Source organism: Jaculus jaculus, chromosome 2, assembly GCF_020740685.1.
Source record: "Jaculus jaculus isolate mJacJac1 chromosome 2, mJacJac1.mat.Y.cur, whole genome shotgun sequence".
Lineage (NCBI taxonomy): Eukaryota > Metazoa > Chordata > Mammalia > Rodentia > Dipodidae > Jaculus > Jaculus jaculus.
The window spans coordinates 120,199,806-120,219,487 of NC_059103.1; the positions used below are offsets into that span (position 1 = coordinate 120,199,806).

At 40.0% G+C, this 19,682-nt stretch overlaps 1 protein-coding gene across 3 annotated transcripts in view; it reads right to left on the reverse strand.

The window, feature by feature from the left end:
- Nucleotides 1–19,682, reverse strand: part of Fras1 (Fraser extracellular matrix complex subunit 1) — a 482,271-nt gene that overhangs the window by 32,562 nt on the left and 430,027 nt on the right. For all 3 annotated transcript variants that reach the window (XM_045144057.1, XM_045144056.1, XM_045144058.1), the window contains 8 exons: nucleotides 18,944–19,190; nucleotides 17,285–17,629; nucleotides 15,564–15,724; nucleotides 14,985–15,132; nucleotides 9,118–9,323; nucleotides 5,610–5,766; nucleotides 2,931–3,131; nucleotides 865–1,052 (listed from right to left, as the gene is read on the reverse strand). In XM_045144057.1, the coding sequence (XP_044999992.1) occupies nucleotides 865–1,052; nucleotides 2,931–3,131; nucleotides 5,610–5,766; nucleotides 9,118–9,323; nucleotides 14,985–15,132; nucleotides 15,564–15,724; nucleotides 17,285–17,629; nucleotides 18,944–19,190 (1,653 nt within the window). The remainder of the gene's footprint in view (nucleotides 1–864; nucleotides 1,053–2,930; nucleotides 3,132–5,609; nucleotides 5,767–9,117; nucleotides 9,324–14,984; nucleotides 15,133–15,563; nucleotides 15,725–17,284; nucleotides 17,630–18,943; nucleotides 19,191–19,682) is intronic.

Here is a 19,682-nt window from a genome sequence, read left to right on the forward strand (position 1 = left end):
TTCTCCTAAAAGCTTTATTATCCTATGAACTACATTCCTAAGTAAGGTCCCTTCTCTACTGATCCTCTGGTTTTCTTGCACACTGGAACCAAAGCTGTACCACCAATAGCAGTTGCTACTTTAAAGTTGCATTAAATTATTAATGGTACATAGTCACACATTTGGCAAAATTAAAAATACATAAAGGGAGTATATTTATTTCATGGTATATTTTGAAATAATCTCTTCCAATGCATAAGAGACTTGTGAGGGAGGCTATAAGATTTGTTCTGACTGCTTGACTATTATGGGTTAAATATCCAGGAATTTCCCCCTTAATTACAAGGATGGTGCATTCATTCTGCTCATCCCAAATTGCGAAATGTGGTACCCCATTTCTGCATACACTCAATTCCGTGTATGATGAGTATGTAGGATAACAGATATGACTTTCTTATCCTTTCAGGTCCCACCAAAGCAATGAGATGATTGACTGTTTTGTACTTTCTGTCTTTATCAGATTAAGGTATGGACAGTTTGGTCTTACATTAGAACAGAGTTTCTTCATCCTTGAAACACACAACATTTGTGCCAAATAACTCTTACAGTTGAGAGCCATCCTGTGCACTACCTGATGTTAACATCCTCCTTGGCTTGGCTTCTGCCCACACACACTTAGAGCAGTGCAACAGATGCACCAATCAAAGATGTCTCCAGACACTGCCAAGTGACCTCTGGAAGGGGAAATGAGTGGGAGGAGAGTTTCCCTTGGTTGAGAACCAAGAAAAAAAAGAAGCAGCTCACTAAAAGGCCAGCTTCTGTCAGGTTCTAATCTGCTGTTCACTAACACATGAAAGTAGTGCCCTTTTACATCGAACAACTCACAATGGGTGGTGCAGGCAATATAAGACTTCCTGCTGCCTCCTGGTCTAGAATCGTCACTGTGGCGGTGGTCACGTCCCCAAGAACTGCTTCCACTGGGTCATCTGGGCCAAGGACTAGAGAGAAAGATTCATGCCATTCCCGGTCTTCATTGGACAGGATCTCAACTTTAAAAAAGATATGATCCACACCTTCACCAAGGACAGAACAGAAGAGAACAAAGGCCTTGTTAGTAGATGTACTCAAAACAGTGCAAGTTGGCACTGCCAAGATGTTATGTTAAAATATGCCCTTTCCTTTCTGGGGGTTTCCATAAATACAATAACTACTAATCACTATATCCCCATCTCAAGTGAGGAATCTGTTTTATAGACCAAATTCTACCTGAGATAGAGGCTCAGCATTGCAGATTTACTATTCAACACCATATGAGGATTAATGGTCCCTGCCTGACACTGGCTGGCAGTAATAAAAATCTATGATCCAAAGTACACTTCATCTTGGATACACTTTTTTTTTGTCTATTTGTTTCTTTCCATTTTACACTTCTGCATGAGCTCGTAGGAAGCTGTGAGCGCTTGCACACACACCCTTCACAGCCATCTCCTGAGAAACAGTATCTCAAAGGTCACCAACAGGCCAGGTTCCACAAAGATCATAATGGGGAGGTTTAGAAGCTGGATGGCAGTGGGTAATCACCTTGGAAATCTAGCTCATGGCTTGTAAATGATCATCTACACCAGTAAGTAAGGACATTCCTCCTTCTGATGTAGGAGCGACAATGGCTTCTAACCCTCTCCTTCCTCCAGAATCTTATGCAGAAAAGGCAAAAGTATGGATACCTGGAGGAATAAACCTCATGTAGCTGTGGAAGAAGAGCACTGCTTTTCCAGTCAACACCAACAAGTCCTAGGGGAATTGAAAGGCCTGGAAAGCTCTTATAAGGTAACAGATATGCTCACGGAACCCCTATCCTGTGTCTGAGTCACTTTCTCTATTCACTTGACAAGACATCTCTGAAGTCATACATTGAGACCCAGATGCTTACATGGTTCTGGAATCTACAATTTTTTTTTAACCTTTACTTTATTCTAGAAAGTTCTATGGAAAAAAAAAATCTATCATTCAACTCAACTTACCATCTGGTTAGCCCCTTTCCTCCATCAAATTAATATATCAGACTGCTGGTTGAGAGTTGATTCTTATCTTTCTCTTTTCCTTCACTCATCCCCATTTTTCTCTAAGGGATAATATGTTTATCCTATTTCAGAGCAGATGTAAACCTATTTTCTCACTGGCATTGTGCCTTTCAGATTTTGGTCAGACTTAAAGCAGCCCTTTGTATCATTTGCTGCATGGTGTACACGTGGGTGTGCATGCATGTATGTTTAAAACTAACTGCTGTTATCACTCAACCAAACCATAGGCTAGCAAAATCCTTTCAAATAAATCAAAATGCCAATATGAGCTGAGCGTGGCCGTGTGCGCCTTTAATCCCAGAATTTGGGAGGCAGAGGTAGGAGGACTGCTGTGAATGCAAGGCCGCTCTGAAACTACATAGTGAATTCCAGGTCAGTCTGGGCTATAGTGAAAGCCTACCTTGAAAGGACAAAACAAACAAACAACAACAACAGCAAAAAGCCAGAATGTTCTGAAGTTAGGTACTTATTTTTTTCCCATGTCATTTTAGTTCATCAAAAAGTTAAAAGTTGGGCTGGAGAGATGACTTAGTGGTTAAGGCACCTGCCAGTGGAACCTAAGGATCCAGGTTCAATTCCCCAAAACACACATAAGCCAGTACCCTTGTGGGGCATGTGTCTGGAGTTCTTTGCAGTGGCTAGAGGTCCTGCTGCACTCATTCTCTCTCTTTCTCTCTTTCAAATAATAAATAAGTAAATAAAAAATATTTTTAAAAAGCTAAAAGTTGACCTGAAATCTCAGTAATAATGTCTATACTGTGGGAACTATGATTCTTTTCTTGTTTGTTTCTTTGCATAGTTCTGTCTTCAAATATAACTATTTGCCACTCCTTTAAGAAAACTCGTGGGCTGGAATTAGCGTTTCATTACCAGGACTGAATTTGAGGACTCGGCTCTTTGGGTAATAGTCCACACCAGACTGTGCAGACCCATCCCGTGTGCTGCAACGAATCTTGGAGGTTCTATTCTGATCTCCTCTGCGGATCACCTTGATGCTCAGAACCGCAATGGCATCAGATCCTGCTGGTTCCCGGACTTGGTACGCAGCTTCTTCAAACTCAATGGTAGGGGCTAAGAAAACACATTTAGGAAAACCAGGGCAAGTTTAAATAGCACAATGGATCCAGATTCCCAAGAAAATATCTCTAGCAACAAGAGGGAGCTGTACACATTAAATGTTACAATACTAAGGCCAAATGGCTTGCAGTTACAAAGATAGCATTTATCCCTAAGCAACTTTGGACAAAGGAAATGATTGGCAGTTCATAGGAGTTATTTCTCCCATGTTTTCTTTTATTATTAAAAGCAATGCTGGATATTTAGAGACTTTGAAATACATGATATTCAAGTTTCTGTATTGGTATTATAACTCACAGAATGTTTTTAAATTTGCACAATTCATTAAGGGACTGAGACATAGTAGGCACATCATAAACATCTACTGGCTGATGATAAAAAGTTTTCTTTATGAGTTATGAGTTTCTAGGGTGTATAATTTATCTCCTAAAATACTTAAGTTTCCCACATCTATCTTCCACCTCTGTTCTGGATATGCCATCTCAGAGTTCTCGCCTTCTCCATCCCAGCTTTTCCAAACTCCTTGTGAGTTACTTCACTCAGTGTGGTTAGTTTAGAAAAACAAGGTTTCTTAACATAATCTGGTTTGAGGTCTGTCAATTTTACAAAGTGATTAGTAACCACTATATTGCTTTTCACCTCCCAAATTGGAAACTTCTTTTCTACTATTTTCTCATGGGCAAGGAAGGGATAGTGGTAAGGTGGTGGTAGATGGATAAGATAAAATGATGAAAAAATTGAGAGCAGTTACTAGTTGTATACCCCTTTTGGCATATAATAGAACACTGCAGAAGTTTCTCATGTCTGTTTGTTTCTTTGTCTTCCTTAGAAAGCCAAGACAAAAAATTAAAAAAAAATTTTTTTAGTCATTTATTTGAGCGAGAAAGAGGGAGGGAGAGAGAGAGGTGGAGGAGTGAGAAAGAAAGAGAAAGAGACAGAGAGACACAGAGAGAGAAAATTGATACCCCAGGGCCTCTAGCCACTGAAAATGAACTCTAGATGCATGTGCCACCTGTGCATCTGGTATACATAGGTCCTGGGGAATTGAACCTGGGCCTATTGGCTTTGCAGGCAAGTGCCTTAACCATTAAGTCATCTCTCCAGACTAAAAGTCAAGGCTTTCTAACTGTGGAAGACAAGCATCATTTGAGACATTACAGTTTTCAGTAAGAAAGCTCTTTGGAACCACTGGGAAGCACCTGAGCAGAATGAAGTATTTGTTACTTGGCAAGCCTTAATCACTGGGTATTCTTTATGCCTGGGAGAGGTTCACCTTGGGATTTGAACCTGAGTCTATTTAGATTAAGGGCTAATTCAACTTCAAGGCTGGCTTTTCTTACTATACCTGAGATTCAAGTTAGTTTCTGCTTTTTCATTTGGAACCCTGGGAGTGTTCCTGATTCATATAGTCATTGAGTATAGAGTCTAATAAAATAAGGTTACCATCTAGTTTTGCTGCTTATAGCTGTGTAACTAAGATTGTAAATATGTGCTGTCCTCAAGTTCCGTTTCTTCACATTTAATGGTAATTACATCTACTTCAAGGATTATTGCCAGGATTGAGTAAAAGAAGATAAAATAATATGCTTAGCAAGTACAATAAACATGAAATAAAAAGCAGCTACCACCATTTGGATGACTACATGTTCACGTATTAAAATATATTCTCTAGTAAAATAATTCAAAACAGATTTTATTTTCTTGGATGCCTTGGTCACTCTGTAGGTAACCAAATCATAAAATTAAATATTTTTCTCTTTTTCTTTCCTTTCTGTCTCTAATAAATAAATAAAAATAAAAGCTTAAAAATAAATGGAAGGTCTGTAAAGATAGCTTAGTGGTTAAGGTGCTTGCCTGAGAAGCCTAAGGACCCAGGTTCAATTCTACAGGTCCCATGTAAGCCATATGCATATGGCGGCACATGCGTCTGGAGTTCATTTGCAGTGGCTAGAGGCCCTGGTTTTCCCATTCTCACACACTCTCTCACTCTCTCCATCTCTCTGTCTCTAATAAATATAAAATCTTTTTAAAAAAGATTTTTTAAGGTGAATGTACCAAATCAATTTGAAGAAAACTGAGAAATTAGACTTTTCTAGGAAGCCAGCAGTGTTTTAATGTAGTTCTTCACACTTACCTGATTCTGACTATTTCCAGTCCTTCTCCAGACCTGTAGTGACTTAAAGGATTTTATTTATTTGAGCATTTTTGTCCTAGTTTTAACCGTATTCATTCCTTATCTTTTGACAATGTGGTAGGAATTAATTAAATTAAACTGGAATCACTCATGAACTTATGAAAGCACTATAAAAGGTGATCATTTGTGACAAATATTTTATGTATATATCCAGAGGTTATCTACAGGTAGTTTTATAGCACTTCCACTTTTCAAAATCTTAATAATTATATTATTGTTAAATTATCAACTCATGTCCTAGCAACCTAAGAGAAACTAAAAGCGGTTTCCTTGGTTACCATCTTCATCATTGGATATGGTGATGGTGGCCATGCTGTTCTTCCCAACTCTGGCTCCACTCCAGTGGTTTCCAAGAGGATGGCCAAGGAAGACCCTGAACTGCTCCTCAGGCTCAAACATGGAGTCATCATGGATATAGACAGTGCAGTTCTTTACCTAGGACCAATGGCACAAAACAAATTCAGCCTTGCAGCAGAACACCAGTGGTGTATGGTTTTCCTAGACAATTTTTCCTCTTTGTATCATCAAAGAATTGACACAAATTCTGAAGCATCCAGTGTCATTCAAGAAGCAGAATGTTTAATTCTCATAGTTCATATGTGAGTGGGATCTACCAACATGACAATACTTGCATTATGAGAACATTCTAAACTATTTCAATTATTAATGATGAATTATGAAAACCACTCCTGATCAAACAACAACCCACTAAAAAGCACCTGTAGAACACTGTGTTATCTGTTATTTGGGTTGATAAATACATCTACACTGTTAGAACATGTAGATTTCTAGTGATGGATATTTAGCATATTACTAATCTTCCTAGATAGCTGAATAACTTTCCTTTCTTCCTATTAAAAATTTAATGGTTTTATAAGGAACTCAGAGGGCTTTCTGTTAAGTTAAAGTTGCCTTTACATGCCAAAGAATTCTCAAATCTGCTACTAAATAGCATCTCATCTGAAAACTGCTGAGGACTGAAGTGTGGGAATACAACTCAAGTCAGTTAAAGTGGAAGGAAATCAAGCATTTCTCAAACTGAACAGTCTCTTCTAAGCACTGTGTTTCTGAGAAACTGTAAAGCAACATCATAATTTTTTATAGAGATCACAGCCTCTATAGTAGAGCCATGTGATATGGAGTGGGATATTTTTAGTCAGATCATTATAAATTCTCTATCCAACTATATTACAAAGGGCATGTATGGGCAGAGACGAGCTCTACTTGGATACTTCTTAGGCCAAACTAAATAATAATAAGACATCCCTGTGAACATCTGTGTGTAGCTTGTTAGCCTAGTTTTAAGTGCCAGAAGAATGCTTTTCTTGTTCTCTTCCTACAATGAGAATTCTTTATGGAGTATTTGAACTTAGTAGATTATTCTTTTTAAAAAGAGATTCTAGCAAATGACAAGCCACAAAGACATGCTTGATAAGGCTAAGAAAACAGAGATTTCAAAGTGTGCTCAGGAATAATGATAAATTATCTTGAAGATAACATATGACCTTTTCAGATGTATGTTTTTACTTTTATCACATCAAAAACTATCTCAAGCAGGCAGTGACTTCTTGTGATTAAAACAAATTCAGACATGTAGGCTCAAGTTGAAGATTGTTTCTGTAGTATTTCTATGTGTTCTTAAACACAGGTTTCAACTTACACCAGTAAAGTATTTAAAAAAAAAATATGTAACTAGGACTGAGTTGTGGCTGCAGAAGACTAGGGAAAGTCCCAGAAAGGAAACTAGGAAACTATTATTATTTTTAAAGGATGAGTCTGGAGTAATCTAAAATGGGTAATGTTTTCCTATACTCACTCTCAAAAGGACTAATCAGAAAACAAAATTTTGATAAATTTGGTATGTCAGAATTGAAGGTTTCTGTTCACCTAAGAATTCCATAGTTAAAGATAACAGATAAAAAAGAGGAAGAGAGGCTGGAGAGATGACATAGCAGTTAAGCCATTTGCCTGCAAAGCCAAAGGACCCAGGTCCAATTCCCCAGGACCCATGTTAAGCCAGATACACAAGGTGACACATGCAACTGGAGTTCATTTGCAGCAGCTGAAGGCCCTGGCGCACCTTCTCTCTCCCCTTCTCTCTCTCTCAAATAAATAAATAAATAAATAAATAAAAATTTTTAAAAAGAGAAAGAGAAACATGTTCACAGTATCTACAATGCTTAAAAGAGGTAAGGAACTCACATTTAGGATCTATAAGAAAATAGTAAAAGTCAATTACAAACCACGGAAAGAAAAGAGAAGGGATAAAGAAGAAAAATGAAACATTATCACTTTATTGGAAATCCAAAAAGCTAATAGGCATATAAAACAGTTATACAGAAATGCAAATTAACATGATATAGCTTTATATATATTAGATAGGCAAAAAATTAAAGGTTGTATAATGCTAACTGAGAGGATGGAGAATGATAGTAATCCTTGTGTATTTCTAGTGATAATCTGTAATGTTCTCTGATACTTTTTTGTCCAAAGTAAGTATATGCATGCCCTATGATCTAATGATTTTGCTCCTGAAAATATATCTCCAAGGGTATCACTCAGGTCTGGAAGGTCACATGTGTAAGCATGTGCACCAAAGCGTTATTAGTGGGACAGAGTGCCTGAAGATGACTTGGTGAGGTCACTAGGTTTCTTACTGTTTATTCCTGAAGGTGTGTGAACAAGCCACAGCGTGTACATGCCAAGACATATTATACAGCCCCAGAAGCAATAGACTAATTGTATACCTAAAAGCACAGATTGAAAATTCTAATCATGGGCTACAGAGATGACTTAGTGTTTAAGGCATTTGCCTGCAAAGCCAAAGGACCCAGGTTTGATTACCCAGGATTCATATAATCCAGATACACAAGGTGGCACATGTGTCTGGAATTCATTTGAAGGCCCTGGTACACCCAATCTCTTGTTCTCTCTATCTGCCTCTCTCTTGCTCTCTCTCCCTCTCAAATAAACAAATAAATAAAAATTTAAAAATATTAAAAACGAAAAATCTAATCCTATAAAAGCAGTAAAAGACTAAAAAAAGAGAATATTTTATAAAAAAAATCATGCATACAAAACAATTACAATCTTTAAATATAAATACACAGTAGGAGATTCAGGTGAGGTGCATTAGATAAAGAAGGGATAGTGGCTAGAGGATGTGAGTTGAATAAAAGGAACAAACAATCCAGAGAAAGAGGTTGGCCCAGATAAGTGAGGATGGTGTGCCTTGAGCCAAGGAGTATAGCCAACTTCACCATCTGAAACTCAACTTTGAAAGCAGGAAACTTTGATCTCATTTAATCACACCTGAGATACACTGAGGTTGCAGTCTGATCTGAGAAATACAGGTGAGCTTCCTAGGGGTTCCAGTGTTCACAGAGCTTTGTATGTATGCTACCAAGACAACAATCCACTGCTTGTAGCCACTCAACCCCTGTCTCTTTGTGCTGGTACAGAGAACCCTCCTCCTCTCTAAGGAGCTCCGGTGGAATGTGTTTATCTTAACATAGCTTCAGACTAAGAGTAAGTCCTACACATTTGACTCTGTTAAGTCCTCCAAATGTTACACACCATTATCTTCCCAGCGCCACCAATGATGTATGTATTTGGTTCTATGTTGAAGACAAAGACAACAGGGGAATGTGAACAGCAGGATTATTAACAATTTTATCTATCAGAAAGGAATTAAAAAACAATTTGTATAAATTTACTTCAAAATGAACAAATCCAGATTACTAGGAAGAAGTACATATATCTTTCAGCTACCACGATTCTTCTCACCTTCTCCCCTTTCAGAAATGTAATCCGTGAAGAGTCTGCATTTCTTCTCTCCTCAAAGTCTTCCATGACCCGAGCTGAATGGCTCTGAGTGTAGCACCTCACAGATGACTCATAGCTCAGGTCTCCACTCCGGACGATGGGAACGTGCAGGACACCCTCCTTCTCCTTCACTAGGATCAAATCCTTGGCAAACTGCATGCTGGGAACTGGGTAAGCAATGGAGAGATGGAGGCACCATCAGTGGGAGAGGGTGCAGAAGCCATAGCAGAGCTCCACCACTTAAGCACAGGTGCTGACTGGCTCTCGGGCACGGCTGTCGCTCTTAGCACAAAATCACTGCTGTAACTAAGTGTGGTTTCCAATGACCTAGACTAAACCAACTATGCACAAGTCCTTGCTTAGCTTCTAGGTGCACTTACCATCTCAACTGTAGGTGGAGAATGTAAGTAAAGAAGTGGGACAAGCAAAAGGAAGCCAGAACAGTGTATTGACAACTCGAGCCCACTTTTGTCCTATAAGCACCACAAGGAAAAAAAATTGCAAGTGTGTTAGCAAATAACCATTCTCATTGGTCTTGGGCCAGGGAGGCAACAGGGAAGAGTAAAAATGCCTGCAAAGAGGAAAAAGCAGGCCTGAGCTATTGTAAAGGGTTCCAGTTTTTGACTGCCATATCTGACTTTTGAATTAAGCCAGAGGTCAAGATGTTTCACCTAAATTTAAAAGAGCAATAAATAAAGCAATAAGAGGGGCTGGGAAAGATGACTCAGTGGTTAAAGATGCTTGCTTGCAAAGCCTGGCAGCCTAAGCTTGATTTCCCCAATACCCACATAAAGCCACATTCATGAGATGCATGCTTCTGGAGTTCGTTTCCAGCGCCAGGAGGCCCTGGTGCTTGCTCACATTTTGCCTCTCTCTCTCTGCCTCTTTCTCTGTCTCTCTCACCTTAAATTAATAAATGAAACTACTTAAAAACATAAAACAGTAAAAAGAAATTCCATACAGTTCCAAACTATTTGCGCCAAATAAAGTGACTGGCTGCATTTCACCAGTGGACGATCACTGCTATGGAGCTGCTGCTCCACGTGACGTCAGGAAGGAACCATAGCCAATGGCAGCTAAAAATAGAGCAAACAGGATAGAGCTTCAACCCTGGCTTCATGCACTGTGCAAATTATTTAAGACTTTCTGAGCCTTAGATACTTTTTTTTTGCATGTGTATGTGTGTATGGTGTGTGCATACATGCATGTGTGTGCATATGACATGCCACAGGCTGATTGTTCTTCCTCTTATTTCTTTTTAAAATTTTTTGTTTATTTTTATTTATTTGAGAGTGAAAGACAAAGAGAGAAAGAGACAGATAGAGAGGGAGAGAGAATGGGAGCACCAGGGCCTCCAGCCACTACAAACGAAATCCAGATGTGTGCGCTCCCTTGTGTATCTGGCTAACGTGGGTCCTGGGGAATCGAGCCTCGAACCAGGGTCCTTAGGCTTCACAGGCAAGCGCTTAACCACTAAGCCATTTCTCCAGCCCTCCATCTTATTTCTTGAGCTAGGGTTGCTTAGTTGAACCCAGAACTTGCCAATTCAGCTAGTCTATCAAATCAACTTGCCTGGGGGAATCCGCTGTCTCTACCTCCCAAGAAGGCTAGGGTTATAGGAAGGCTACCACTCCTGCCTGGCATTTATGAGGGTGCTGAGGATGGGATTGGAACTCAGGTCCTCACACTTGTACCATAAGCACTTTACCCACTTGAGCCAATCCCCCAGCTCCAAGCTTCAGATTTTTAAATATGTAATGCAAAAATATTACTATCCCACAGGATTACTGAGAGGCCTGGATTTAAGGAGATCATACAGGCATATATCAGTATAGAATTAGACCCATGGGAGTTACTCAGATTTTGGAAGGATTAATATATTATGGTTTATAACCCCACCCTAACCCCACCCCCATCTTCAGGTTCCCTGGAAAATCATTTCTTTCTCTCTACTTCCTCAATACACACTGTGACACTCTACACTAAGATATTTCCCCAAGCCCAACATTTGGTTGACTGCTGGCTATTAATTTCTCCATGAAAAATGCAAAGAGTCATGTCAAAGATTCCTGAGGTGAAATCAGTGTTTTTGGCTGTAGGAAAGCAACCCTAGAGCTGCAATCACCATTCTCCTGGCTGCCTTATGTACATGTCCTGCCAAACCCGAAATGATGGAACAGAATGGGATGCTGTGCGCAGTTCACCAGCCTGCAGGTCCACACCTATGTAGTTCTGTTGGCCTCCAGCCTGCCCTCACTGAGAAGTGTTTGCTCTGGCAAAGACAAATCCACCCCCTTATCTAAGCTGAGCCTACTACTTATCAACTATGATGTGATAAAAAGACAGAGACACATTTGCAAACACCACCACTCCTAAAGGAACATTAATAGCTGCACGTTAACCATGTAGGGGTCTGTTGCCCAGTGCAATGTTCTGTGCTGTTACAAAGTAAGTGACAGTGATGCCTCCCAGGATAAGAGGAAGCCTGTTGCCAAGGGGAAAACAAAACAAACAGGGAAGCACTTCTGCTCCTGGCAGGTGTCGAAAGGTTTGGGTTGGGTTTTGTCACTGCCTTAGAAAGTCTCACTTCAGATGGTGAAACTAAGGTCTAAAAGTGGTAATGTTTTCTCATTCATTAGCCAGCCCAAGATTCCTCTAGAGCTATGAAAGTCCTGCCTTTCCTCCTCTTTAACAAGACATCTCTTTGTTACTTCTCATCTAGTGGGTGTGTGTGTGGAAGGGGGAAAGAAGAGCACTAAACACATCTCATGACTGCCTGTCCAGAAACAATTCCTGCCTTTCAGAAGACTTCAATCAGCAGGAGGCTGACAAGAGACAATACAAGACAAGGTGAATGCAGAGCCATCATGCACAGTGTTAGTGGTGCAGGTTATGCTAGCTTTGTGTTAGGCATTCTCATGCATTTGGATGTTGTTCTCCCCACAACCCTGTAAGGTAGAATTGTCTTAGGAAGGAGAAGCCCTGGCCATGGGGGTGGCTTCCCAGGGTTGCAAACGTTCTCCCCCTGTATACTAACAGGGTGCATAATTACAAAATAGAAGTTATTCTCCAAGGCATATGGGCTTGGGGTGGACATAATGCATTCAGTTGATGCTCTCGCAGCACAATTTATTGTACTTGGCTAATGTATTTATTTGTATTTAAGTCTTACCTGCAGAATAGACTGTGAGGCTTTACTCCTGGTAGCCCACACAATGTTGAGTACCGGTTTGGTAAATGGTATTCTATAAACACCACTACCCAGCTAACTCTCTTAGTCACTGACAAAGTGACTGTAATATCAATGCTTAGGTTCTTTATAGGCAATGGTAAGGTTGGAGATTTAGCCCAAACTCTGCCTCTGATTCTTTGGAGTTAATGAGTAGATAGGTACACCTCAAGTTGTATATGCTGGAGTATAGTATGACAATATGACTTTCTTGTCTTTCTCAGCCAGCATTATTCACAGATACATTAGAGATGAATTCCAAGTACTAAAGCAGAAGAAGGAGGTAAAAAACAAAAAACATTCTGAGATGAGTTACTTTATGATTTAAGATCCTGAAATCAGCCCAGGGGAGGATGATGAAAAGAGCTAAGATTATGTAAGGCTTACTTTATAAGGCTGTTGAATGAGAGTAGACATTACTATCTAAAGGACAGGTACCAGCTAAAAATCCTGGCTATAGAACCAGGAGATTAGACTTGGGTGGATTAGAACAAGTTTTAACTCTGGATCCATCCATCACCTCCTCTATATACGTTCTTACACAAATCATTCAGCCTCAGTGTCACAATCTGAATGGGTACTGTGAGAGCCGGAAATCATGTATGTAAGGTCTTTATGCACTGCAGTATGCACACTGAATACCCACAATAAAAGTTAGTTGTTACTAGGAAGAAAGGTCTACAGAAGTAAATGCTGGGTACAAAACCCAATCACTGAAGCAAACGCTGGGTACCACAACCAGTCACTGAGGTAAACACTGGTACACCAGTCACTGAGGTAAATACTAGTCACCAATCACTGAAGTAAACACTGGATACCATGACCAGTCACTGAGGTAAATGCTGGGGTACTACCACCAATCACTGAGGTAAATACTGGGTACCACCACCAGTCACTGAGGTAAATGCTAGGTAACACAACCAATCACTGAATTGCTTTTGGTATTTCTTGACATAAAACATATTATTGTAGCCTCCTGAAGAGAGAGATATTTTATGTCATAAATTCACTTCCTAAGATTGCAACCCCAACACGTACCAACTGAATACTGAGGAAAATTTAAAGCGGCTCTTCTGTGTTGACCAGAGTGCAATAAGGATTGGGTGTATAACAGAATCTGACTGGTTATGTGGTAAGTTACAGGGGTGTCAAGAAGAAATGAACATGTAGTAAAATCTATGTTCCAGTTTATATGACACTCTAGGAAAAGCAAAACTCCAGGGACAGAAAACAGGTATGTGGTTGCCAAGGTTTCAGTTCAGGAAGAGACAGTCTTCAAAGGAGTATGAAAGAATTAATTTGACAGGCTGCTGGGACTGTTCAACATCTTTATCATAGAAATGGGCACATTATTGCATACAGTTTTCAAATTCATAGAGCCAGTCACCTTTTTATTGTATATATTTTCATTTATGTAAATTATAGCTCAATAATTTGGGGCACATAAATATTTAGGTAAATATGGACATACAAAATCCCCCTGAAGAACAAATACACACAAACAATGGGTAGAATGCTTTCTTAAAGTGAGGGGACCTGGGAGATAGGGGAAGAAGGAAAATTCAATGTTCATAGTGTATATACCTTTTAGTTGTTTGCATTTTCACTACAACGTACAGTCTATAAATTAAGCTGAGCTGCCTTTGCCTTTTATGAGGATGGGATTTTTCAGTTCTATGGCCAGCCACTGGAACATAATGTCATGACCTTCTCCACCCACCTCTATAACCCATACAATAGATTGGAGAGTACTAAACGTTCCAGTTTTCATCAGTTCTTTCCAAGACATAACTGTCTTTTCTTGTTCACTCTCAGTCACTTAGATTACATCTTCTGTTCTCACTGATATGTTTTCATGCTTCTGTCTCCATTCAATCCTATGTACAATTTTCAATACTGCCATTATTAGCTTCACAAAGCAAAAATCACACTATTCCTGTTTAGAAGCATGTAAGGTTCCCCTCTCTTTACAAAGCCTTTGGACTGGGACATAAGGTCCTGCAGGACTTGACTCAGCCTATCTTCCCATTTCATGCCTCTACTCACCTGCTGTCATATTCAAAGCAAAGGGCTATATTCTATACTTCCCAGCATGCATCTTTCAATATTAAATATTCAGGGTATCTTGTATACACTCTACCTCTTGATTTGAAAGTCTTTCCTTTTTTAACCATTAAACTCCTATCACACCTGAAGATTCTATTTACTATTGCAGTCTCTGTGTAATCTTTCATGACTTCCCTACCTTCAGTCACTGCTCTATTCTCGGGTCCCATAGTACTAGGTTTACGGAAGACTGTTTATCATAACATATTCTAATTTTATGCCTTTGAGAGTCTGATTCTATAGATGGAGAATGAGCTTTTTGAGTTCAGATCCTAAAACTGACATATCTCTTTGTTACCTGGCATCATAACAGCAACATGAACAGTTGTCTCCCACATGGTCTATGAGGAAGTGTGCTTACACACGTGCTTGTGCATGGACATGAACACACATCTTCTTTGTAAGAAAATATGAATGACTTACAATGTAACATGCATGGAAGTTAAGAAAAATACAAGTTTCAAACCACCAGCTGGTAGCCTCAGTCTCTTACCATCTTGGAATGTGTCATTAATTGCAATGATGGCCTGAAAGGGTTTGGTCAGTTCGGCCCCTTGTGCTGAGCTGAGGAAAACCACAAATGTCTCCAGTCCTTCAATTACTGGATATTGGGCATCATCCAAGATAGTCAAGGTGCAATACTGGAGGGAAAATAAAAGCAACTTTTTCAGAAGGTTCAACAACCAACCTTTGCTTTTGTGAGACCAGGGCAAAGGTGTTTTTTCTTGGTGACTTTAAGGCAACTGTTTTTCCTTTAGATTCACAAAATATAATCATCTCATTATCATAGTTTTCTAGAAGTTTGTTACTAGATACTTATATCCATCAAGCACAATTCTTATTCTAAAACTGTGCTTTTAGATATTTGATAATAAAAAGATCCTTTGGCAAAATTTTAGAAGATCCCTTTATGAATTTGTCCTCTTGTTTGTATATATTTTAAAGTAAGGTCATTAATATTACACAGGGATTTTCTTTAGAGTCCTCAAGAGAGTTTGGAAAGCAGGGACAAAACCACAGTAGCATCCATACAAATTTTCACCTTTGAGGAGCTTTGATGCTATGGACTCACCTGTTCTGTGACACCTGGCCCAAACTCCACCTTCCTTGAGCTAGGGACATAATCAACTCCTGGAGTGGCAGAAGCTGGATCTGAGGGCCGTGTTGCACACCAGACAGATGTGAAAGTAGAGAGGTCAGTGCCATGGCGTATAACTGGGATCTTCACTGTACCTGTATTCAGGTAATAGATTGCAGTGGTCAATCTTGAGCCATAAAAGCAGTGGATGTTTCAGAGTGCTGTCTGCCCTCATGGCCCTAGTAGCAGCTCTAGCCATGTAGCTTGTGCAAACCCCCCCCCCCCCCTTGAGGAGGGCCAAGGAAGTGTCACTCTTCCTTTTCACTGATGATCAAGGCAAGATCCCCAGGAGGGCCTTATAGGGGTGGTCCTGGACAGACAGCTCTTGGGGAGTTCAGGTTCCACATGAACCTGGCCACTGAGGAACATCACAAGCCTATTGCGAAGAATTTGGGAGCCTAGATCTTCAGTCAGAAAACAGTCAATAATCAGCTCAGGGACTCTATGGGCCTGGAGCGAAATGTTTCAAATTAAATATTTAAACTGGGTTGGCTTTCTTATGTTAGCCAAGTGGTGTACATCATTATTTAAAACATACATACATGTTATTTATCTTAGGAATGCAGCTCATCTTCTGTTCCACAGTTAAAGTACACTTTGTAGGCTTCTAAAGATACTTAGCTCTTTTCACAACAAAGGTCAGAGACAAGAAGATATGGAAAAACCATCAAGCATGACACCCTTGCAATCAATGTTCCAGAATGTCTAGGCATGGTACATGGTATAGCAGAAAGGACAGTTCTGCCATTATACTAGCTGACTACTCTTTGATCATTTATTTAACTTCTTTGCAACTGTACCTACTCTTCTATGTAATCATATGTGTTCCATAGAATATTTTGTGAGAATGCATGGAAGCCACATGGAATGGTGCCTGCCATTCAGTATGTGTTAACATATTAATTCCTGGGCTGGAGAGATGGCTTAGTGGTTAAGCGCTTGCCTGTGATGCCTAAGGACCCTGGTTCGAGGCTCGATTCCCCAGGACCCACGTTGGCCAGATGCACAAGGGGGCACACACATCTGGAGTTTGTTTGCAGTGGGTGGAAGACCTGGCATGCCCATTCTCTGCCTCTTTCTCTCTCTGTGTGCCGCTCTCAAATAAATACATAAATATAAAATAAAAACAAAAAAAATTAAAATATTAATTCCTAATATGATCTAAAATCCCTTCAAGTGGTAGAAGGCTTGGATCAGCTGTAGTCCCTTTGTCAGCAGCACACAGAAGACTTTAGGACTCTTGGAAGCCACAAGAGGGAAGGGGTCTGAAACACTATGTGGAAGAGATAAGCTCATTGACCACTTTGGGCTGACATAAAACAGTGTTAAAACACTGAAATGTGGTAGTCTGTTTCAGCAGCTAGAGGGACACTAAATATTTCACCTTCATTCTCAATGAATCACAGATCTCTTCTTCACAAGCCAAAATGCTTAGCACCATAGCTTTGTCTGGATCACAAAGGTCAGTGCATTGTTGTTACTTCCAATGATAATCTTGGAGACTCTCAAAATAAAACGCCTAAGATCAATAGTGGTACCACTAAGGAAGGATATTCTCAATATTGTAAGGACATTCTCAAACACAGAAAGGAACTTGTTCAAGAAAAGGGAAAAGAAAGGTGGTGGATAGAAACCACAAAGATGGTCTCCGTTACCTGCATCCTCACTGACAGTGAAAGCTGTGTTTCCCAGAGAAACTGTGGAGGCATCATTGGGACCACTGATGAGCACCTTGGCCACCGCCACCCTTCCAATGCGAGCATTGTCAGAAGCATCAGTCAGGACAATCTCAAACTCCTCTTCCGCTTCATACTCACTGTCATCAATGAGCATGACATCACACGTGGAAATAGTGACACTGGGTCCAAATATCACACGACTCTCAGCAGACCTCCCTCTGGATTTAAAGTCAGAGCCTGATTCTAGAGCATACAGGCTACTTCCCATAGCTGACTTGGGAACTGTATAGCAAATGGCAGATACAATGCTGCTTGAATCTCCTGAAATACAATTGGCAAGAACGGCAGAGCATTTAAATGAGTACTTCTCAGATTTTAGAATCTCTGGTAACTTAATGAGCTTTTCCCTCTGACACATTCCATCACTATTTCTCTTCAAACTCTGACAGCAACATGCCTGAGCTGCAATTTCTATTAAGCCTGTGGTATAAACCTCTTGAGGATTTAATATACCCCAGATACTTCCCCAAGTAACTTAAAATGGATTTCCTATTCTGTGAATTTTGTGCTCTGTTAATTCATAAGACTCATTGCCCACCATCTAAGACCACAGCGGGTGGAAAGATCAGAGGCATATTTGGTACTTTAAATAGTGAAGTAATTGTGTCCTGAAGGTAGTACTATGAACACAGTTCATTGCCTCTCTGAAGAAACTTCTTCACTTTAATTCCCCGGGAGGAACAAGCTTGTTTAAAAAAGAAAGACAAAACAAAATAAAACTTGCCTCTGTACAAATGACTTTACTTATTAGTGCTGCCACATCCCTTGGTGACAAGCTGCTCCAGGCCTGGTTTGGTGTCCCAGAGCAATCAACTGGGCTTGCTTGTTTTCCAAGCAGTGTTACCAAGGCTCTGTGCTACCACAGCATTTGCTAGGCTAAAACCCAGTCAGAAGATTCAATAAAGAACCTGACACCATCATTTACATTCCTGCAGCTCTGAACAAAGATTCCATTTTTATGTCTTTTCGTCTCAATGTTGCACAATCATACATTCATAATATTCAACCCCTTACGAATTGGCCTTTATTTCTCACATTTTTTTTCTCATCTGAGTTATATATGACTCTGGTAGGGAAATGTTTTAGAACATTTTATGTCTTTCAATAACAGAAATTCTCACAAATATAACTTCCCTCCATGGCCTCCTTAACTAGATATCTTATTGAATGAGTGATTGATTAAGAAGGCCAGGTGTAGTGGCTCATGCCTTGAGAAGCGGACATAGGAGGACTGCTCTAAGTTTGAGGCCAGGCTGGACTAGAGTAAGACCCTGCTTCAAAAATGAAAAAATAAAAATAAATTTTAAAAGTGCTGAATTAATGAATAATTTTTGATGCTAAATCTAACCAGTCTTCTAGTCTAATGTAAGAATAAATGGAGGTCCAACTTGAACTAGGAAGAGAGGCCTACTGATAGTGCTCACTGTGGGTGGCAACAGTATTATAACTGATCTGGAGATCTGTTGAGTCAATCCATGTGGAATATACACATGAGGTAATATGACATGAGCACTTGGCACACAGAATGGACTCAGCGAGTATTAGCCACTTTACTAGTCCTTGTCACTATCACACCTTTTCTTTCAATAGGTGCAAACAGAAAACCAGCGCTCTCGTTGACCCGGTAGACCAGCTTATTGAACTCTAGTGTAGGTTCATCTTCAGTGTCATTGATGATGACTTTCGCCTGGGTGAACTCCCCTAACAGTGCATATGCTGGCATGCTGAGCTGCACAGTGAAGCTCTCAACATTCTCAAACAAGTCATCGTCATTGATAACAATAGTGCAAGACTTCGTATCCTCTCGCTCATCAAACTGCACCTGTCACAAAAGAAACAACAGCAATCATGCTGTGCCTCACCTCAGCACCCCTGCTTTGGTTCCAGCAGAAGGTTTGGAGAAAAGACACCCAAGTCCAGTGAGCAGAGAACTGCATGATACAGCTGGCTCTTCTACCCACAACTCCCATTGTCTGCCAGGAACACTCAGCCACCTCTCCCCATCCATCACCTGTCCATCAAGGCTGATTTACTGTATAGAGACATGGAGGGAAGACACCTCCTCCCAACGGTGATTGTATAAAAATAAGCACTACTCATGTCCTTTTTAGTAACTCCCTTGGAATAACAACTGTCATCATGTGATTGCTCAGGGTCTCTTATACTTGAGTCAGTTTTCTCCAGAAAGATCTCTGGTCTTGGAATATCAAGTTCCAGTCTCAGGTACTGGTTCTGTTTTCAAGCTGCTAAGGTAATGAAACTTTATGAACATTAGCTTCTTAATCAGCTCATATTGTAGTATTTCTTCTACTTT